The following is a 23,467-nucleotide window of genomic DNA, read 5'->3' as shown; positions in this document are numbered from 1 at the left end:
TGGCATAACTTTGAATTGATATAGACCATCAGGTGGTCAAAATTATTCCTGAGCCCTCCACTACGGCGTGCCTCATAATCAGAATTGGTTTTGGCACGTAAAACCCCAGAAAGGAGGAAGGAGACCATCAGGGGGTGACAAACGCGGTCTTCTCTCGGTCCTTTTCACCCACAGAAATTTGCCAATAACCAGACCGAAGGTCTATTGATGAAAAGTAGTTGGCATCGTGGGGACAATCGAGGGCGTCGTCAATGCGAGGCAAGGGGTAGACGTCTTTTTTTGCAGTAGGGTTTCCACTTGGGCTTGTTGGTTTTCCAACACACGAAGCGCTTCGTGTGTGTTATACGTGTTCCCTCTTTTGTCCATGTTGTCTGGGCGCAATGATACACGGTCTTTTTTTGTTAATTCGGTTTAGATGACGATAATCTACGCAGAAGCGCCACGTGCCATCTTTCTTTTCAACAAGCACAACGGGCGACGACCAAGGGCTCGAGAAGGGTTTAGCAATGCCTTTGGCAAGCATCCTTGTGCACTTCATCTTGATTAACCTTACGCTCTCAAACAGAAACTCGACATGGCCGGCGATGAATAGGACTGGCATCACCCGTATTTATGTGATGCTTAACAATTGAAGTCTGGCCCAATTGTCGATTGTTGAGGTAGAAGATGTCTTGGTAGGAAATCAAAAGGCGACACCGAGCTGCTCCTTGTTCAGGCAATAGGTCCGCAGCAATCATGGGACTAAATGTTGTGTCAAGGCAAATAGCATCCTGTGGACATGGTGAAGAATCGGAGCAGCCGTCCACTGAAAACGCCGTGATGGGGTCATCTCCTATAGCACGCAGCGTCGCAACCGATATGCCTCGGGGTAGAACTTGCTTTGCCAGACCAAAATTGACGACGGGGAGGCCTGTCCGGTTATCGGCGACGATTACGACGGAGTGGGGCAGTGATATCGCGCATCGAAAGGACATCAGGAACAGTTTAGCGACGTAATCACCATCGGGCACGAGGAAAGATTGACGGAGATTGGAGCAAATTGACGAAAGTCAAGGTTTTAGGTGGTAGACTGACGAAGGCAGCCGTACTAAAGTTGTTCGGCAGTTCAGCACGAATATGCACGAGTAGAGGAAGTTTGAGGCAAAGGGTACCGGTAGAACAGTCGATCAAAGCTGAGTGCGCCGTAAGAAAGTCTAGTCCGAGGATTAGGTCATGGGAACAATTGGCCAGTACAGTAAAAATAACTGGAACGCGGCGGTCGGCCAGACTTATCCGGGAAGTACACATTCCAGTGACGGCAACAGTGCTGTCATCGGCGACGCGTACGGCTCGTGTAGTAGCAGGCGTGAGAACCTTCTTCAGTCGACGAAGGAGGTTCTAACTTATTATAGACACCTGGGCTCCAGTATCTATTAACGCCGTCAAAGGGACACCGTCGACGTGAACATCAAGTAAGTTCTGGTTCGTTGGGAGCGTCAATTAAGGATTTTGACACGACGGAGATAATGCATCGCTACTCCCGGGAGCTGCATGGTCTAGTTTTCGGTCCGGGAGGGTTCGTAATTGGTCGGCGACGAATAGCGGCGTGGCTGGAGCGACGGAGACCGACGGCGCTAAGGTGACGGCGAGCGAGCGGAACGACTGTCATCGACGGATACGTCAGAGGTAGAAGGCATACGGCGAGGCGAGTAGCGGCGAGGGTCGGCATATGGGTGAGGAGACGGGGGAAAGTAGCTCGAATACGGCGATGTCTAGGAGGTGCGGCAGTGTCGAGCGACGTGGCCAATGCGGTGGCAACGGAAGCAAATGGGCTTGTCCGGAGTTTTCCACTCTGTAGGGTTGCCGTATCTGGGAGGGGACTACAGATCGCTGCGAGGCGCAGCTGTCGGCACCAGTTGGGCATCAGGTCGGGAGACCGAGCAAGCAGCAGGAAAACCGAGGTTGGCAAATTCTTGCCGCACAACTGCCTCAATGAGGGAGATCGCTGGGGCTGGTGGGTCAATGTAGGGGTCAAGTGGGAGTGGATGGAACGGGGCAGGACTTGGAGCCTCGAGCTCACGGCGAACAATACGTGTGACGGTCTCATAGGAGGGGGGGGGGGGGGGTGAAGCGGTAAGGGCGACGCAGGACGACGGCGCAGCCGTGTTAGGGAGCCGGGAGAACTGTGGAATGAAGCGGCGGCTTTTGGCGAACTCAAAGCTGCGGCATTCCTTGACAATGACGTCAATGGTGGACACATTGTTGAAGATCAACAAGTTGTACGCGTGTCCGCGATCCCTTTGAGAACGTGGCCTACCTTATCAACTTATGCCATGTTCTCGTCGACTTTCCGGCAAAGAGCAAGCACGTCTTGTATGTACGAGAAATACGATTCAGTGGAAGACTGTACTCGGGTAGCAAGCTCTTTTCTTGCAGCCAGCTGCCGACCGGTCGGATTTCCAAAGAGGTCGCGGAGCTTCTCCTTGAAAGCATCCCAGCTAGAGATCTCCTCCTCGTGTGTCCGGAACCAGACACGAGGTGGTCCGCCGAAGCAGAAGAGGACATTCGCTAGCATTACGGTAGGGTCCCAGTGGTTGCTTCGGCTAACACGCTCATACATGCCCAGCCAGTCATGAACGCCGACATTATGTTGGCCGGGGAGTATGCCAGGATCGCGGGGAGTGGCAACTGTGACATACGTTGTGGCTGAAGCCGCGCGTGTAGAAGCAGACGAGGTGTTGTCACCGGGAGTCACGGTGGAAAGCTGCACGGTGCAGCCTCTGCAGAGCTCTGTGGCGAGGACGGGGAATGGCACTCTCCACCAACATGTTACGCGAACGAAGGGTTAAGTATTGGAGACTATTTACAGAGTATATTTACAAAGGATAGCTGGGGGGCAGCGCTGGCCAGCTGTTGTTGTTGTTGTTGCCTCAAGACGTGGCTCGTACCCACGAGGGGGATTGGCCACACTGGATGAAATAAAACATACACCCAACAACGAATAAAAGGGGTAAAGGTGATGAATCGAAATTAAGATTTTGGCAACTCCTTAACACAGATTTTGAGAGGTCCTATACATAAACTAACTAAATGAAAAAATTAAGAGAAAACTAACTACAAAAATAAGCATAAAATAACATGTCCCACGGTCGGTACCCTAGCAGCGTAACCTTCGGGATGCTTCAATGAATTTTTGTACAGCAGTGATCATCGAACCCTGACTTGTTCCTAATTGACAGGCCCCAAAAGACAAAATGTTTGGCGTTGTAAGTGCCAAACCCAGATTACTACTTGGAAATAACAGAAACATTCTACGGAGTGAGGAGAAGCGGTGGCAAGAAAGAAAGAAAGAAATGGTTAATAGTTTCCGGTTGATTACAAAACGAGCAGAAGTCAGTGATTGATAAACCAGATCTATGAAGATAAAAATTTAGGTGGGGAAATCTGCAGTGGAAATTTGACAGTGTCACATCAAATTGGCGTGAATGGCACTTGCTCGTGTTCCACCGAAATTTTAAATGTTGAAAATTGTCTGAGGAAAATATGGACGAGTCATGGCAATTCAGCAATAAAAGGCGTTCAAATCTAGCTCCTGTTATAAAAGAGAAATCAGGAAGAACATTTATGACCGGAACATTTAGTGATGTCGAAGCGAGCGAGTCAGCTGATTCATTTAAAAAGATTCCTATGTCCGGGGACCCAGACAAAGCGGACTTCGGATAAATTTTCTGGGGCAAGAGTCGGAAATATACTCAGCAGGTGTGACTGATTATTGGAAGTTAAATGTGTACAGACTGAAAGCGCATCTGTAACAACTATTACCTTAGAATTCTGTGGACCAAATTTTCGGATGGCAAGAATAACTGCCAAAACTTTTGCAAGAAATATTGGAGTGTAATCAGCAAGACGGAGAGCAAAAGACAAGTTGAGTTGATTCGAAAAGATGCCAACACCAGCCTTCTCTAAATTTTGTGATGTGTCCGTAGAAATAACCAAATGAGACGGAAATTCACTAAGAAGGTCTTGAAGGAGACCTTCAAGTATACGCGCAGGCAGAAGTTTGGCGTGTTTTGGAAAAATATCATCAAAATTCAGTTTTAATTTGAAAGATTTAGATTTTGGAGAAATCAGGCGCGGTAGACTAACTTGAAGTTTTCATATCAGCGACTGAACAAAAATAACTTGTGGCTGTCGGTAACCCCACCATCCTGTTCTGAAAAATGATTCTGGTGAATTGATGAAAACTGGTTGCAAATTGGAGAGGGGTGTATCATAAAGCTTCCGGAAAGTCAGGACAGTAAGTTGCTTAAATCTGGAATCAAGCGGAATAATTCCAGACTCCAGATAAAGCACATTATTAGCCCCAAAACTTGGCAGCCCGAGGCAGAGACGCAGCGCTTGCCTTTCCAGTAGAATTAAAGGTCTTAGTTTGTATGCGGCACATCCTGAAAAAAGAACACAACCAAATTCTAGAATGGGGTTGACGTAAAGCTTATAAATCGTCAGGAACGTAGTTTTACGCATCCCTTTGTTTTTATTGCTGAACCGGCGCAACAATGCCATTGCACGTTCTGCTTTATTGGCATTTGTTTCTGTTTGCTGCTGCCAGTTTAGCTTACCATCATAACTTATCTCTAAGTACTTCAAGGTTGGTACATGCGGAATCGGCTGATTACGATAATGAAGAGAAATAGAGACAGGATTTGACAATGGAAACACCAGTAGAGCGCATCTCTTTACGTTAAGCGATAAAGACAGGCCGTCCAGCCAGGACTCGAGTTCAGACAAATAAGATTCAGCGGAAAGTTCGAGAGCAGGGAGCAGTTCGTTTTCTTCGTCTGGGTGCCCGCACGTGCATCGTTCAGAAGAAACACGCAATGTGCGTGTATGAATATCGATATCCAAGAGAAATTGAAAGTTTGCGATTCGATATTCTGCACAATATGTTCGAATCTTTCTTTCTTTTTAGTTTGCTCATTTATTTTATTGTCCTGTATCTGGCATCGCACGCTGCTGTTTCGAGTTTCCCGAGAGTGATAATTTCTAACCCATATCATAATATGCGACTTTACCCGTTTTAATGATTTATTGCTTTGACGTAAGACTGCGAGCACAATACGACGCAAGGTACATATGGGGAGGGCCCCATTCCAAATCTCGTATACAAGTTTTGTCAACGGCGCATACATGCCAGAGCTGCGCTGCCTTCAAACGGGTTCACAGCGGCGGATACAGAGTTTGTAACGGCGACGCATAGAAAACAACAATTTTGCACTAACAACATATCATTATTCATTGGTTTGCCGCCGATAAAGAGGCATCTACCTAAGCTCCAACCTTAGCGCATTGCGCGAGTTCGCTTCTCTCCCCTTTGCAGGAACTGTCTGTGACAGGCCCGCAGGTGGTGAAGCATAGGTAAAAAAGAGCTACTGAAGTAGTGAAAAGGAGAAATTATACATTGCCGCAGATAAAAAAAAAGTAATGTTCGAACTACTGAAAGGCACTTCACGAGCGCGGAGCTGTGACCGTTACCCGAAAAGAATAACAGGGGGAGAGTGTTCATTCCCCAGTGCTGATCCGCCGTCGCGTATTGCAGCTCGGCTCAAACACGAGGTCAATTTAAATGGTCGCGCAGGCGAGGCTGGAATACGGTTCCAAAACAATGAGTAGCAACTTAAATCGCGGGGCAAAACACTAGTTGTTGAAAACTATGCATCCAATGCGTCTCCAATGAAAACATTTGAAAAAGTGTAGACAATTCCATTAGAATAGGAAAATGTGACGTCACAGGCTACTTACATACATCCACGAATAGTTATGAATACGAAACCGTGCAGGCTTTCTGAAGTGTGGTCATGGTGATGCGTGCTGAGATATGCCAAGATTGTATTACCGTATTTAACACGGTAATGTCGTCAAAACTATCTTATCCATAGCCATAACAAGTAATGGCTATATATATAGTGTTAACCTTATAAGATTCGATCAGTAACTTTATTTTTGAACTGCGTTTTCAGTAGATATCATTTATTAGCTATGTCTTGAGTACCAGCAGGCGCGGATCCAAAGATGATGTCCTGACCCCCCCTCTAAGATCTTTGCATCGCCCCTCGCTGATAGAGTGATGGCCCTGTCCCCACAAAATATGGCCACCAGCTTTCTTCCAAAATATGTTTTGCGAGTAGCAGTGGTAGCGGCCACGTAGAAGTAAAGCTAGCTCGCTCACAAGCTCAGCTGTTTTCCGCAGGGGTGTGGGGTCGCTAAGTTGCCGTAGTTCTTTTTTCTCGTGAATACCTTGGACCTCCTAGCACCAGCCGTGCCTTACTCGTCCCGTCAGCGGCGTCGAGAGAATGAGGGGATGTCCCTTCGTGAAGCACGCCGATGTCAGCGCGAGCGCCTTCACACCCGTTTAACTTAGTTCCCCCTCGGGGTGTCATCGGTTGCCTCTTACCGTTACCTGGAAAAGCCAGGGGTGCGGCGTTGCGCGTTCACGCGGGAGAAAAAAAGCTAACAGAGCGGAGGGGCATCGACAGCAGCAACGTGAATTAGAGCACTGCACGGGCCGATTTTTTCAGCCCGGGCCCGGCGGGGGCCCGTTTTTACGTTGGGCTGCCCGCCCGAGCCCGATAAAAAATTTTATGGCGAGAGCCGGGCCCGGCCCGGGCCCGGAAATATTCTACCGTACCAGCCCGGCCCGAGCCCGGCTCGAAACCGGCCCTAACCCGGCCCGACCCCAAAAAATGCGCTTTTCACAGTTGAGACGCCCGAGATTAACTCGCTGGACGTTACATGCACACCACCAGAAAGCCCGAATCCGACCCGAGCCTGCGTTAAAAAACCCGAGTCCGGCCCCGGCCCGGGTCAAAAAGCACACGCCGTGCACGAGCACGGCCCGAGCCCGTGAAAAAACTGCTCTACCCGGCCCGGCCCGGCCCACGGGCCGGGCCGGGCCCGGGCTTTCGGGTAAGCCCGAGCCCGTGCAGTGCTCTAACGTGAATACAGACAACCTGAACACAGCGAAAGCGGGCCGTGCAAAAGCGGAGAACGCGTCGAAGGACCATGGGTCTGAGGAAGAACGGCACCGTCTGTAGTCGCTCACGCCGGGTGAGCTTCAGGAGGAAGATCTTGCGGCGTCTCCTCTCGGCAGCAACATGCAACACACCAGCCCGCGCCCTCCTCTGAGCCCGCTAAAAAATCTTCTAGGACACTGTAGCCGGGCCAAACAGAGGCGCGCAGAGCCGGACAAAGTTTAGACGACGCCGTCTTTCTTTGTGTTTTATGTTGTCTACAGTCAGTGTACCTGAGTGTAGAATCTAACTTTGATCAACTTAAACAGTAAATATATCAAGTTAATATACCCCCTGTCCTTCGGAGTTCGTCCATAGAGAAACATACTACGTAAAGAGCGGACACTCCCGTAGGACCTTGCGGTCCAGCTACTGCACTGCTACCAGCGCGACCAGCGGCTGGTCAGACCGTCCATTTTGTCTTCCGAGATTCGGGACGCCTGGTTTGGCTCTGTTTTGGTTTCTGTTTTGACAGCAGCGCTTTTCAATATGATTTACCAAGCTGTTTAAGTGTTCAACTACGCTGTCTTTAGTGAAGCTCCGCTGTTGTGTTTTTGGCATAAACAGGCGTATAAACTAGCAGATCGCAATCTTTTTACTAAACAAAAACAACCAAGGTTGTCGATGTACCATGCAAAACAGAATTTGCTCATGCGAACAGCATAAAATCATGCGGTCAGAGATTTTGTTGTTGTTTTTGTTCTCACTTTTCTGCCGTTCTTTAGAATTACACACAACAGGAAGTAGTAGTGGCACAGTACAAAATGCTTTATTTTCCTTGTTTACATGCGTACTACCAAGATCCTATTGAACACAACTAATTTCAGTACATATCCTTAAAATTGCAGGTTAAGAGCAGGCAGAACAACAAGAATGGTTTAGCAATGACAGCAACGCGTTATGTACAGCCCACGCTTACGAACCAGCCTCGGTGGGCGCCGAAGCATGTATTGTATGCTACGCACGCAAAAATACACTCAATCAGCATGAATAAACATCTCGTTAACAATGTTGGACGCAAACAACTGCAAATTCTTAGTGCAGACAAAAGGATGCAACTTTGCGTAGCAGCGAACCGGCGTGTTGAAAGCGCGGCGAGGTGGGCGTATCCAGCGGCACATGACCGGAGCAGCCGGCGCAGCATCAACGTTTCTATGGAGACGGGACACAACAGAGGGGACGTCATAGAGAAATATATGACGCGTCGATGCAGCCCGATGGAGGCATGATAACGTATCTATCTGTGAAGCGCAGTGGAAGCGCTTGTCGCTACGCCATCTGGCGGGTGGTCAGACCCTCAATTGCTCGGCCGCGAAACGGCCCTTGTGGCCACTCTTTACGTAGTATGTTTCTCTATGGTTCGTCTGTCTGACTTTCAATACCGCGTAGCGACTGCGAGGAATTTGGCGCTACAATAGACAGTTTTAGCAGAGCGCCCCTTACACTCCGCTGCGCGCAGATTTCAAGCTCTGAGATGCTATGAGTGTTTTAGCCGAGCGCTTGTTGTAAGCGCGTCTTGCCGAGACGCGAGCGACGCGCTACGGTGGCTAGAAGTTCTAGACACCGTAGACGCGCTATCAACTCGGCTGCAAAACGACGAAGAGACCAAGTAGACACGCTGTCACGCTCCGCTCAGTCGCCTTTGTAGCGGAGCGATGGATGCGGTCTTCGTTCCGCTGCCGCTATGAGCGTTGTGCGCAAACGCAATAATGTTCCCGCTAAGCGGTTGTGTGGCATTTGCTAGCATATGCCGGTCTGAGCGGAGCGGACAGCAAGCGCTTAGCTAAAACACTCTAATGTCACAGAAAAGGATATGAAAATTTTTAAGGCCTTAAACCTGTTTCAAGGTCGCTGTAAGGTACAGAAAAAGCGAGCGAGCTCGCCTCGCGCCTGCCTCGGCCTCGTGCTGGTGCGCGCGCGTTCGTCGTCTTCTTTCACAGCTGGCTCCGAGGCCTCTCATCAGGCCAGCATTCCCATACTGCGCCTCGCGTTGAGGGAAAGAGCAACATGCACGCTGGAGAGGAGGAGATAAATGTCGGTAGCAGCGCAGTAGGGGCGTTAAGGGCAAGCGCGGTGGCGGTGCTGGGGAGGAGGACGGAAATGTCAGCAGCGGCGCATGTAGAACGCTCCGGAAACGGCCGCAACTAAAATCCCTATATAGTAAAAGTACCGCTATCTACTCCATCCTCCGCTGTCTCCTCTCCTAAAGCGGTTGGTATTTTTTCCTTTACTTTTTGCTTGTGAAAGCAAGTCGACGGTTGCGCCCCTAGAAAGTCCACGTTGAAGCTTTCAGGCCGAGCGCGCACTGCCGCCGCCGCCGGCGACTGCGGCTGCGCAGAGTAACTTTCAACATAGCTCTGAGCAGCGCCTCCTCTAACTAGATGGCAGGCAGACTGCTCGCTCTCCCATTGTCGACGCTCCACCGCAGTTTTGCGCGCTTTCACCGAGTGGTGGCGCCACGCTCTGGCACTGTCTCGGCCGGCATTTCTTTGGGTCCGGAAGGGCCGTTCCAATGTGCGGGACGCAGCAGCAGCTTCTCGTTCAACATTTCGGGCATTAAAATTTAAACAATTGCTGTGGCTGCTAGCAGATTATCACATGTAGATATTAAATAACTTTCGCATGATTGCCAAGTAAATCGTAAGCAGCTTGCAGTACCGGCACGGCACCAAGCGGGAGGAAGAGCGATCGGGCTGTTTCGAGAACCATGGAAGAACGAAGGACGCCGCGTAGTAGAGACGCCAGTATAAACTATTTTTATTTCATCCTCACTGTGGGCAACTAAAATGATAACGCATTGTCTACTTCCTCATGAAGAACAACATCACGGCTTCACAGAGTTGTCCAGCTAAAGCTTCAACACTTTGCGGGACAATGGTTTCCGCTCAAGAAGCTTAGTCGCCTTGTTTCTGTCCGTCAGTCCTATGGCATAGTTCGTGAAAATGGGCTGCATAAACTTCTTTGCGATGAGGTGGAGAAACATTTTTCTTTGCTTTTCGCCGCACTTTTCGCAACGGAGCACAGGAAGTTCCATGAGAGCCCGGACGCTTCTTTCAACGCAGTCTTCTAACGGCTGAGCAATGGAGCTTCTGTTGTAGAGCACAGTATCAGAAAATCTCCGAAGCCCTCTCAGAACAATTACCAGGTCCTCACTCGGGCAGTAAAGTCCTCGTCGGTCCTGGCGAGCGATGAGACCGTGTAGGGGATTATTGTGTTTAGGCGCCTGCAGGAGCGCAATGGAATTTCCGCATAGGATTCTCTCACTTGCCGCGCGAACGATGAACCCTCCTATTAAAGCTACACTGGCCTCGTCCGGGTTTGAAGCGAGTGACATTGTGCTGACGCATTGGTGATACAGTTCTCCTCTGCTACTTCAAGATACTTCTCCATCACTTCATTGAGCGGGTGGCAGTACTGGTTAGCTGTAATTCGTTACTTGGCCGAGAAAGAGGACGAACTCCGCACGTTGCTACTCGAAGCAGCAACAATTTCAGTCTTGAGCATCTTCTCCAGCCCGTATACAGCACCTTTTACATCCTGCGCATTACTGCACCCGGCACCTTTGTGCAGGAATTCAAACAAGCATTCAATTGGGTCACTTGACATTTTTCTCGTCAACACATACACGAACTTTCTGACAAGAAGCAGATGTCGAATGCACTCGAAATTCGGCTTCGTTGTTATCACGAGTGCATGGAAAGTTTCCTTTTTTAGAAAGTTCTCTGGTTTGCACCTCTTTCTCTTGAAACGAGACACCTGGTTCCTTTTTAGGTTACCTCATACCGCATAACAATACCTCATAATTGAAGTATTTAGCTTTAGAGAAACCTTGATAAGTTGGGAACAAGCAAGCACGTACCATAAGCACACCACAGCACCACGAATGCGGCTTACGAAGGCGGTGGGCCTACCTTCAATGGAGGGTACCCGCCGCAGTGGCTCAGTCAGCTAAGGCGTTGCGCTGCTCAGCACGAGATCGCGGGATCGAATCGAATGGCTCATGATTTTTTCGCTTCAGGCGTGTTCTTGCTAGTTTTACACCAAAAACTTCATACCATGTTGTTACACAATCTGTATGTGACATATAAATTGTCTCGTGTGTTTCTACAAAAATGGAAGAACTAGCCAGCCCGTACTAAGAATGCATGACGAGCCTTTCTCAATTAATTATAAACAAAACCAGGTCCACTCATTACCTCTAGCTGTTGCCCTGCGTGGCTTGTCAGGGAACTCAGGGATTGTCAGGGAGCAAACAGTGCACAAATGCAGCAGTAAGTTTTTTATACGTTGTTTTATGGCCGTGTTATATTATTCTCCGTGACCAACCGTAATAAAATATTAAACTGTTAAGCTGTGCACTGTTTATTTTTAAGAGTTGAGCGTTGTGTGGGACTTATTCAAAGGGTTAAATCTTCCCCCACTCTTTTTACAACTCATCTTTTCTTCGGGAGGAGTATGAAACTTTCAGTTTCACAATTAATAAGGTGGTTCCGCGACCACCTTAAGCTTAATGCCTAATGAAAAAGATATCTTGCTGAAATGTTCATATATAAATAATAACCACTAACGTATAAGCTAAGTACATCGCATAGACAACTTTTATAATTGTAACGCTCCTTGTGATCACATTTACAAGTTGACAATATCCAGTACAAGCACAGTGCCGTTCGTACGCTACACGTTTTACATTCTAACTTCGGACTGTTTTATTTTCGTACATTAAGCATAGGAGGCTAAAACCCACGGGATCTGTTTGTCTGAGTGGGAGTTCTCGCGGAGCGGGCGTAGCCTCGAGCCGCGGCTGCGCAGTGGGGAGCGTGACATCAACGGCGAACGCCAGCGCGCGGGCCTAGGATGACGTCGCGGTGTAAACGAAACGGGATCAGCTGCGCCACCCTTGTGTAAGCGGATGACGTCGCGTGGGAAACACAACATGAAGAAAAAGACGCTGGCTCGCGCTCTCGGCTACTGCGCTACATCGTTTTTTTGTAGGTGACGCCGTGAGTCTTCATACGCGGTGATTCGCATATCGTAAACAACCAGCGTAGTGGTTGGCGTATTGGAGCGCAAGCGTTAGTCCTCCAAAGCAAACGAAGGTGTCTCAAAAGAACACAAAGAAGTTTCTTAAGGAAATCAAGATGCCCCAACCGAACTCCAAAGACGTACTCGTGCTTACGCCCCTATAACTATCATCCTGCGCATGCAACAGATCATCCCAAATTTTCTTATCAGAAAATATACAGGTTTAGATATAATATCAGACACAGCCGCCAAGCACATGGCTGTGTTGGGCAACGTCAGTTGCTTAAAGGGATATGGACACAAAAGTTGGCGGGTGGTTTTTGAACTGTTCAAATTGACGAATACAACAAGCTGCATTGAAAAAAAAAGATCGAGAAACTTTTTTGCGACTTTCTGTTGAACCTTGCCTCCAAGCGGCCGTCGGCAGAAGCTGAAATTTGACGTCATAACACCCACCCGCGCTCGCACGCGCGCGGCCAAGGTCGGCCACAGCCGTCGCAGTGTTTCCGCGGCTACCGGTCCCTTTCAGCGTTCGTTTAACTCCTTCGGCGATCTTCACACGTGGTCCATCTGAAACATTATCCCCGTCAGTGCTCCACGCAAGTGTGGCGTCTTACATGCACCTTCCTACGGTCGTCACTTGGTATTGACGCGTTCGTCGCGGCGGAACGAAATGCCCAGACATTGCTGTTACAACAGCATCGTCGGTCATGACACGCCGTCGCACACGTTTCCCAGAGACGAGAAGGTGCTTAAACTTTGGATACCTGCCTGTCAGCCATCACGCCCAGCCTGGAGACCTCTAAAATATGACTTCATTTGCGCGGACAACTTAGTCGACGATGATTATGTGACCAGCCCGGCTGTGCTGAAGAGCCTCGGCATGCTGCTCAAAAGCCAACGTCTAAAGCCTGACGCTGTGCCATCGGTATTCTCACGAAAACACAAGGCAGATATGATCTGCAGCGCGTTTTAAAAGAGCAGGCGAAAAGATGTCGGTACTGTTTTCGTTCACTTGCAGCCTTCTTGAGCTGTGTGAGCTCAAGAGCTGTGTGAGGCTGGGGCGAGATGCCCGAGGCTGGGCACGAAGGCAGTAATGTCTTTAAAAATGTTGGCAAAGCATAGTAAAACAATACAAGGCTAGCGCGCGCGAGCGCGACTCACGATATCAGTCCTACATGGCAGCGGGGCAGACACACACACACACAGCTGTGCTTCTCCACAGTCTAAAAGCGGGTAAACTGGGGAGAACGCCAGACAGGTGCTGCCATCTGTCGGGCGGCTGGCAACGTGGACGTGAGAGTCTCGGAGGTACTGATACCTTACAGCAGTTGCTCACGCCCACGGCATACTATTCAGTCATCCACGCAGTGCTGAACTACCCCGCAATTGCCTCGCCTGGGTGCGCTCTTAAAAAAGCAAGTTTACAGAGGAAATGACAAATAATTTTTGCACAAGTGTCTGGTGCAGAGCGAAGTCTTCGCGCTACAGTTCGCGAAAGCCTGACCGGCACTTCCACGGCCGCCTGCTCTTCTCCGTCGCTTTACGCGGAAGGCTCGTAACCGTAAGCGGTAATATTTCTTGCCTAGTTGGAATGGTCCTCGTCTTCAGACGTGTACTCGAATTTATGCTAGCGATGGCGGCGTCGGCGCGATTCGAATGACCGCGGCCGGCCGGCTGGCTATCCGATAAGGGTGTCCTGACGTCACTCCATCCAACTCCCGTGGGTCGGGCGGCGAGGCGCGCGCTCACAAAAACGCCAAAAATAAAGCCATCGGCTCAAAAATGAGCTAAGTGACTACTTCTTTTCGGTGTAATCACACACTGAGAATTCATTTTCAGCATTTTCATAAAATTTTCAGATTTTGTGTCCGTATCCCTTTAAACGTCGGAGAAACCGATACCCGTGTTCGCTACAGTTGTTACTCAAGCCAAGGTAAACCGAGGCGGGTTTACCGTGAGCAGAAACGGTGAATTTCGGTAAACAAGCAAGGCTACTATCATCATCATCACCATTGAAAGAAGCTGACCTCCCCCCCCCCCCCCCCCACCCCCAGAACCTGGATCCACCCCTGAGTACCAGAGAAAAACTACAGGGCACGCACGCTGTTTTAGCGAAGAATAAACTGTAGTTTTTGTGAATCAATTCAGTGTAATATTGCTTTTAGCTTAACATCGACGTAACAGGTGTGTGTTTGTATAAGGACACATGGATATGCTACTTCAATCAAAATCTTGGTGAACCCATTGCTCTGAATCCATGCAGACTTCTCAAGGCTGACCAGTGTAATGTGTGCGATTAAAGCATGAGTTAAACGAATATAGATGGGAATATTCGCGTTAGATTGTGACGCGTGGTTGTGGCGAATGTTCTCATTTACTACGATTCATTTGTATTGTTGTATGCCCAGTATATACGATGTGGTTGGTGTGAGTTGACGCAGTAGAGTACTTGGCGCAACGAGCCTCGAATGGTAAATGCAAACTTTTTTTTTGCCGAGAAGTTGGCCCCGCGAAATGTAGTGGGCGTTGCTGTGCCTCCACAAGTAAAGTCCCTATACCTTCGGAAAAGTACTGCCATCCTTTAAACAACGCCGCTTCTCTCTCTTCTGTATCTCCGATTGGACGATGATAGCGTGCGCTTTCACTTCTTTCTAGTTTTTTTTTTTCGCCTTAGAGCCATGTTGATAGTCACTCTGCGAAGCCGTCGTCGACGACGGCGGCGGCAGCGCGCGCCCGGCCTGAATGCTTTAACGGGGGCTAGGGAGCCTACATGCAACTCCGTTGCATGCAACTGCGTTGCATGTAGGCTTCCCAACAGGGGCCTTGGAGGAGCGCCACCGTCGACTTGCTTTCGCAAGCAAAAACGAAAGAAAAAAACAAGCGCTTTAGGAGATGAGACGGCGGAGGAGAGAGTAGAGGGTGGTACTTTTACTATATAGGGACTTTAGGGCTGCCTGGTGTAGCTACGCAGCTACTACATGGTACAATCACTTTCTCATTGAGGCTCATGTATGTCATGCTAGAAAGTTCTTTTGATATAAAACGCCTTTAAAAATGGTCAAAGAGGCTCGCTTGCCGAAGCCGGTGTAACAAGAATATGGTATAGCATTACCGCCTATAGCTTTACATCCATTACCATACTAACGTACCTCACTTTGGAATCGTTGTGTTGCTTGCCTTATCGTAGTACACTGTCTGTGAAGTGACGATGTAGGTTTTCTTACTTACCATAGTGCTTTTAACGCTCTGAACGTTTCTAGGGGGTTGTAAACTAGTGAAGCTGTTTTAAAAAACAGCTTTTTTGTCACAGCCCTTCTTTCTGTATCCTGACAGAACGAAAATAAACTTGATATTATTTGAATACCAGTATCTGGCTGTATACATAAATGAAGGAAGCAACCTTTACTGGTTTTTTGAATGCTCAAATTATAGATTCGGAATGCACAAACTATAGTTGCGTAGTGCATATATAATGGAACGGACACAACTTGGGGCTGCAATAACTATGAATTTGGGAAGGAATAACGGTGCCAGCAAAAAGGATCACTCATGCCATTCTGTGCATCAAACCAGAGATCCTGTCGGAGTTGAAAATTATTCTAGTGTCGGTGGGCTGATTGGCTTTGGGGGCCTGTGGTAAACCACAAATGAGGGAATGCGCGGTGACAATGTTTAAGCCTCTTGAAGCCAGAGAAGCCCAGAGCAGTCCGAGAAGCATAGAGCAAAATTAGTTTTTAAGAAAGACACAGGAATGTGGATGAAAAGATGTGGGTGGTTAGAGGGCATGAATATCGGTACCTGGAAAGCCTGGGCAAGGAATCGAGGAAGAGGTCAAGAACGATGCCAACCAAGTGTGTGATAATGGAAACTGCAAATAGAGAACCCGAAGTTATCGAAAAGAAAGTCATAGAAACCGATACGATTAATTGGATGCAAAGAATTGAAACAAAAACGTTCATGGATATCTGTCTACTAATACGGCTAGGAAGAAATCGGGGAGAAAATCTGGACGATTATCCCGAAGAGAATATCTTGGAATTTAAAGCTTGATCTGAGTGCCTGAGGACAAAGACATACCAGAGGAATTATCCGCAACAGGATGATGCATGTGCCTGCTGCAGCAATTGTCCGTAAGCGACTGAGAACTTCGTAATGTAATGCCAACTTATTCTCCCACTCAGAACCATTGGGAACGCCTAATTTCCACAAGTTCTGGGGTTCAAAGCAGATGGAAAGATTAACAGGTGAGCAGTCGAGATAAACACGAGATGTTTATAGCACTCGTGGGGAAAAAAGCTGGGAAGTTATCGATAGAGCCGGGGTAGTTAAACGCATATATAATTATACAATGTAGAGGTAGATGTTACAATGAAGAGAAAATGCTAGACTGCAATGTGACCATTTGTTGCCATTACATTTCGAAAGGGATGTCAATAAAAATCATCCAATCACCATCACCGTCGTCAATGTCTTCGTCATTGGTTCGCACACGCACTCTACAAAGCAGTGGAACGCACTGTACGTTTACGCAATCTGCCAAGCAACAGTGAAATGTTTAACAATAATACTCCACAGGCATATTCCTTGAGGGCTGTTTTCAACAAGTCAATTAGCCGGCGCGACATATCCGCTTTGGGATTGCGATCTTGTGCCCATTTGCTTAATGACTGCTCCTTATTCGACATGTTATATTTGCTGTCTTGTTTGTGGTTATTGTGCCAGCACGAAGATAACTTTTTTCTCTTATTTCTCTCTGTTCGTTTCGTTATTGTGCGTGCGTTTGCCGCGGCGTATGTATCGACACGTATAGTAAGCCCAAACAAACTATCGCCGCTATCGATTTTAAGATGTGAAAATTTCCACGCCTTTCTCTCACCTCCTTTGCTTGCATGAGATGCCTGGACAGTCAGCGCGCCACAGCAGAGGTCAGAGTTCTCCCGAATCTTCTTTCTCGAGACCGGAGGTCACGGACTGATCACTGCGCGGATCGCCTGTGCTGTCGAGTCAGCGGCGAGGTTGCACCCTAACTGGACTGTGTACCTCCTGTCCGTGGCCGGCAGCGAAGAAGCCTCGAAGGGTAACGCCACGTTCGCGGGTCCTTTCACTCAGATGCTGCGCACCATTCCGAACGTCGCAATGAGCGCTATCAGGGTGAGTGCCTCCGGCAGCTTGACGATGGGGGAGGGGGCGGGGGAAGGAGGAGAGCGGGGGAAGGAGGACCGCGAACAGCGGTACGGTTCACTGCTGTATTGGTTGGTTCATTGAGCATTGCAGCTGTGGTAGCGCGAAATTCACACGGAACACAGAGAAGGATAACAGGGAGAGTTCCCATATGAAAAACTGACCTTCGGCCCTGGAAGAACTGCCGGTCATCAATCTTTTTCGAAATGGCCCATGTCGACAATGCCACCATGCCCATTTCCCCAAATATGGAGGCTTAGGCATAGCTAAATTGTTGCAAAAAGTATGGCTAATGCATGGTTATAGCTTCCATCTCTTCCTTCACATCGCATTTAACGCGCGGAAACAAGAGTGCGCTAGCTGTCTCGTAATCACCATTTTAAGAAAGGGATGGTTGCCATATCTTGATCAATCGGTCGTTGCGGGAAAGTGAGCTTGTCACTTTTTATAAAGGCTACGCCCAAGCGCCACTTATTAAAGGAGTGTAGGCTCTGAAGCCTGTACAGCGAGGAATGATGACGAGGGCTGAGTTGTACCCACATGTTAGCCCTGTTGAACTGGGCACGCGGTTCGCCATTAACACTACATTATTCGTATTGCTAAGGAATTGGAGGTAGAGCAGAAACATCTATTTCCTAAATACCCCCAGCTGTGGCTCATGCAAGCGCCTATGGTGTAGTGCTGCATCAACGAAGTCGTGGATTTGACTCCCGGCCGTGGCAGCCGCATTCATAAGAAAGCGCAATGCAAAAAAGGGAGAAATAAGAAAAGGATCGTGTGTGTGCGCTGCTTTGTGTGCATGTTAAAGAACCTCGGGTGGTCAATATTTATCCGAAGACCTCCCCCCGCGCAGCCCACCTGGCAGTTTCGGTACATAATGTCCCGCCAAAAAGCATATTTCCAGAATATTTGTCGTACTCGCGGCAACTAAATGTCTGAGCTTCGGTGCCATTCTGCACTTTAGTCCTATTTACTAAAACTTATGCCCTGCTTCAAATTCAGGATAGTCTCAAAAAGTTTCGGATATCGCTCAGAAATTGATAATTGAAGAACGATAATGACGCACTAACTGATGACTTGCACTACTATGCCTTAGATTGCACTGGAGTATTTCTCTGAGGTGCAAGGGCACATGGTGTAAGAACATAAGATCAGCCCGTGGGCAGCCGCGTGTTTGCGAGCTGCCCTCTCACTTTTTGTAGCCATGTCAGAAATAAAGTTCAACGATGAGGGAATAATAAACTTTAGCGATACCATCAAGGCTTTATTGATTACCTTGTTTCTCAACAATGCACACTTGCTCGTTCCCTATGCAACATTCAATTAGTGCCACATTCCTTTTCACCGACAACAACAAGCGAGGTGCACCATTCAGTCCTTAATCGCAAACGCCCATGTCCTTGTATGAATAACATTCTCAGAAGGGTTTGGGTGCGAGGTAGTTGGTACGGATCATTCATATTTAAAACAGTGCCAAAAAACACGGACAAGGGAGAACACGGGACGAGCGCTGACTGCCAACAACACCTTTATTGAAGCCTACGCAAATATATACAATTCTTAACGGGCAGAAAGAGAACGAAAGAAAGTGGGGGCAAGTCATCGTCTATCAGCTCTTTCTGCGCATGCGTCAAAACATAAAGCAATACAAATGTAACAATACACATAGTGAACACAGGCCGAACTGATTAACTTCTAAGGAACTTAAGTTCCTTATCACAAAGAGCTATAGAAGGGGCACTTACACGGGTGGCTCCTGACTAACACATTGAAGAGGCCTCAGATTTCCCTGGTCATCTGATTGATGGAGCTTCTCAACACACGTGTGTCATCCAGGAGTGGTGAACAGCCACACTTTGCACCATGATCAGTCACATTACTACCAGTCTTAATCTTGACCCGCCGGAGTGGCTCAATCAGCTAAGCCGTTGCGCTGCTGAGCACGAGGTCGCGGGATCAAATCCCGGCGCCGGCGGCCGCATTTCGATGGAGGCGAAATGCGAAAACGCCCGTGTGCTTGCGTTGTAGTGCACGTTAAAGAAATGTAAAAGGTGGTCAAAATTAATCCGGAACCCTCCACAACGGCGTGCCTCATAACCAGAACTGGTTTTGGCACGTAAAACCCCAGAAAGACGAAGAAGAATCTTGAGACAGTACGCTTGCTCACGCTAACGTTCATTGAGGCAATGTCCCGTTTGCCTTATGTAAGTGCCGCCGCAAGAGGTGGGAATGGAATACACTACATTGGTATTGCAATCTACATGCTTGGCGATACGTTGCTTGTTGTACAGTCCAGATGTTCTCCGGCTCTTGCCGACTTTCTTGCACAACCTTCCGAGCTTGTTAGGTGCGGTAAACACCACCTTTACACCAGCCCGGCCTGCGGCTTTCTTGATGCGATGGGACACATCGTGTACGCGTACATACGGGATCGCAACAGTCTTGGCTAAGTCCTCAACCACTTCGCGCTGTTTCGAGGGGGAACGAACCTCTTGCAATAACTCTTCCGTCAACGATGACAACAGTTGTGCAGGATAGCCACATGCCTGATAGCCACATATCTGACCCGAGCCACTCAGTCGCCTGACATGTCCAACATGGCTGTCAGCCCGAGCGACAACATCAGTAGAATTATTTCTGTGGTAACATTCGAAATATCATGCGCAATGTGTGTCTGCGCTGTTTTTCTGTTCGGAGTAGTCGCGCCTCAGCTCGGCAGAGAATGCCGCAGCAAAGCCGAAACCATCGAACTACGCGCAGACGACGGGTCTTCGGAGCGTGCACGCGCGCGCTAGAAGCGTCCAAGAAGCAGCCATTACCCGCACTGGCGCATTTTACTGCCGTCGTAGGTGTCTCTCACAGTTTTGAACACCCAAGACTACACGGTAAGTGATTTTCAACGACCGCTGCACCTTCTGTGTATACATATGTGTTCTAAGTGAGCAGAGGCGCTGATACGAGTATTTGAAGGCCTCAGAGCAAGAGTTGGCCGTCCAGAACCATTTTGCACGATCACCGTGTTTGTGGGAGCTTTGTCGTATTCGAGGTAAGTTGAGGGCTTAGAGTGGAGCAAGGTCACTTAGAAAACATGATTTTTGGTGATGAGGTACTTTGCCATGTTCTTGAGGTCTGTTAATTGGATGGCTGCGAGCGTTCGACATGCTTCCCCAAGCACAAAACACTACCAGAGAAGTTACGTGCAGTGTGAGGCGAGCTAAGCCACCAAGCTTCGCCGCCTGGCCATGGCCTTAAAATGTGTCGACTCGTTACCCCGAAGATTAGGCCTACGGTTCTCGGCGGGTACCGTAGGCCTAATCTTCGGTGGAAGCGAGCGATCTCGATGTGGGTACCTGGCGAATGCGAAAATGTTTGTATTTGGGCTTCAGAACCTTTTAACTATTATTTTTAGTAGACCAGGGAAAGTGGAAGCGCACGAATCACCGCTGTTTTGTTGTCGGTGCGATAATATAGATCACCGGCAGGCTTCCTGAGGTCCGTTCGAACGCGTCTGAACGGCTGCTGGGTTTCGTGTCGACTGTACAACACTGAGACAACTCGCAGTCATCGATTGCGTACAAACTACTAGAAAAGGAAGCGTTATCTGCGTTCGCGTAATTTCGTTCACGAATACAGCTATGCGCACAGTCAACAGGGGAAATGTCCAAGGCGGAAGTGATCTTCAGTGCCGCATATGCATGGGCTAGCTAGCTCACGCACCTTTATTCCAAGCTTCAACACCGCCGACACGAAACAGACATTTATGATCCCAAATTGCAGCGCTATTTAGGACAGGAGCCTGTTTTTTGGACAGGAGATGCCCATAAAATTGTATCAAGCATTTAATATTCAACAGCACATATACTCCGGCAGTGCGGCATAAGAGCGAAACCAGCGCAGTCTCCAGTACAAGCCAGCGAACTTGGGCGACAACCACCGCGTGTACAGCGCACACCAGCGCGCCCCAGCGTCATAGCAGTGAAGCCAGCGTCTTGTCCAGTGTGACCTAGCTCTTATCCAGCCATCTCACCAGTGTCGCAGTGACTCCCAGTGACTCCCAGTGTGCGCCAGCGTCCACAGTGCCATCCAGTGTCAAAAAACGCGCTGGTTTCACACTGGAAGGCACTGTAAGACGCTGGTTTTTGCAATAGGGGTAAAAAAATACAATACTGGCTGATCAACCGAAATCTGAGGAAAATGTTCTTTAGGTCCGCCATTGTCTGTTGTAAAAAGAAATACTACCTTGGTTCAATCTCAGTGACACGCAAAGGCGCTAGAGTACAAATGTGCTAGAGGACAAGCGAAAAACGCTCGTCTGGCTGTTTTTCTTTTACGTGTGTAGCGAAAGCCTCCGCGCGCGTTGGTGTGTTGTGCTGCTCAGCTCAGCCCGGAAGATCAACTGTGGACATTCCAGCGGGCCGACGACGCCGCCAGAGCTCAACGGCTCGTGGCAGACGCCTAGGCAGGGTGAAGCCAACCCTATTAAGATGCCGTACAAAAAATAAAGTTGTTGCCTATACTTACCTTATTTTATTGATCTTGGTACAGCCCCCGACTGAACAATAACATTCTTAATAGACATAAGCGGCCTTTTCACCCGCCGCGTTGGCTTAGAGGCTATTATGTGGCTCTACTAAGCACGAGGTCACGGGCTCGAATCACGACCGCGGCGCCCACATCTCAGTGGCGACGAAACGAAAAATGCCAGTGTCCCGTCCATTAGGGGCACGTTAAAAATGCCCTGGTGGTGAAAATTAGTCCTGAGTCCGCCACTACAGCCTGCCTCATCGTCAAATGGTGCTTTTGGCACGTGAAACCCTAGAATTGAATTACTGAGCTCACTTTTCATAGAATTACCCTGCCCTGCATTCAAATTATGACCCAATTACATTCACAAAAGGAAAGAAACGGTTACATTTCGCAATACATTTCGTACCCAGTGATTATGTTTGCAGACACTTCTCTCTGGAGAGGGTGGGCACATAATCACGTGGTATGTTTCACCTTTCTCTGGCTTTCTTTCTTCAACTGGAAAAGTTAAATAGCATAATTGTAACTCGTTCAAGATTTATATCGCTGTTCGATGTTTCTTACATTATCCTCTAACGGCTTATTGACGCCATGCCAATTAGCACAGTAATTATCAGGTCATTTAAATAATTGCAACTATCTACTTCAGTTACATAAACAACAAAAATTGGTGGATGCTTTTCAAGTAAGCTCTAAACAATATGAACACAGCGCACGTCTTTGTCCACATTACTCTTTGTGTCCATTATTAATTTGCACTAATCTGACGCACTTGTATTGCAAGACCAACTAGGCCGACAGTCAGTCCTCATGTACATAGTTTCGTTCGTGTGAAATGATTAATCTTTTTTAGAGTTTGCTGCATATTAACTGATGCACCATGTCAGTGGTGTAGCCAGAAATTTTCTTCGGGGGGCACCTGGCCCGAGACTGGGAACGGGGAGGTCAGCATGGTTTGGTGGCATACAAGACCAAAAATTTTATCGTGTGGGGGGCTAGGGGGGAGGGGGCACGTGCCCTGCTTTCTCGCTACCTGGCTACGCCACAGCACCATGTGTAATAGTTAACTCTTTATGTGATATGCCTTGCACAAATCAGCGTATATTATGATGTCATGTTACATACCTGTTTAAAATTTAGGTGCCATATTAATGTAAACAAAAAAGTTGTCGCAGTTTCACCTGAAAGGTGAAGCATCAATTGCGATAGCAAATTTGTAGAGAGATATACGGAGTAATGATATTAGCTTTATCAGCTGTATAAACTTGGACATGCAGCAGCACCGGCAACGCGCCGAACTGTTGTCGACGCCGTCGGCATTTTGCCCGCGTTCGCACAAAATGCGTGCGGCGTTGGTGACTGTTGCCGGAGCCTCTGATATAAATAGGCACTTGGTGCCGCAGCTAAACGTCGCCTCCCTTCCCTCCCCCTTCCCCCCCTCCCCCACGGCCTCTCGCGCATCGGAAGAAGGCGCGTTTGCTCTACATATATGGTGATTGTAAAGGAGGAAAGAGACGCCTACTTCTGCAGCCCTTAAGGAAGCACGGCGCAGAACGCGCGTTTGTTCTCCGCCGTGCGTTCACTCCCCGTGAAAGAGCGCGTCCCTCGCGCCCTTTCACTCGCACATACAGCGTTCGGCGGCGCGCGGCCACGATTTCATCTCCATTGACGTCATACGGAACCTCACG

At 48.5% G+C, this 23,467-nt stretch overlaps 1 protein-coding gene across 1 annotated transcript in view; it reads left to right on the top strand.

Annotated features, from left to right (window-relative positions):
* Positions 1 to 23,467, top strand: part of LOC119462340 (lactosylceramide 4-alpha-galactosyltransferase-like) — an 85,347-nt gene that overhangs the window by 13,286 nt on the left and 48,594 nt on the right. Inside the window, exon 3 of the mRNA XM_049655181.1 lies at positions 16,966 to 17,222. Within this exon, the coding sequence (XP_049511138.1) occupies positions 16,966 to 17,222 (257 nt within the window). The remainder of the gene's footprint in view (positions 1 to 16,965; positions 17,223 to 23,467) is intronic.

The sequence above is a fragment of the Dermacentor silvarum genome, chromosome 8 (genome assembly GCF_013339745.2).
Source record: "Dermacentor silvarum isolate Dsil-2018 chromosome 8, BIME_Dsil_1.4, whole genome shotgun sequence".
Taxonomy (NCBI): domain Eukaryota; kingdom Metazoa; phylum Arthropoda; class Arachnida; order Ixodida; family Ixodidae; genus Dermacentor; species Dermacentor silvarum.
The sequence above is the reverse complement of the archived record's forward strand: the minus strand, read 5'-3'. Positions and strand labels throughout refer to the sequence as shown.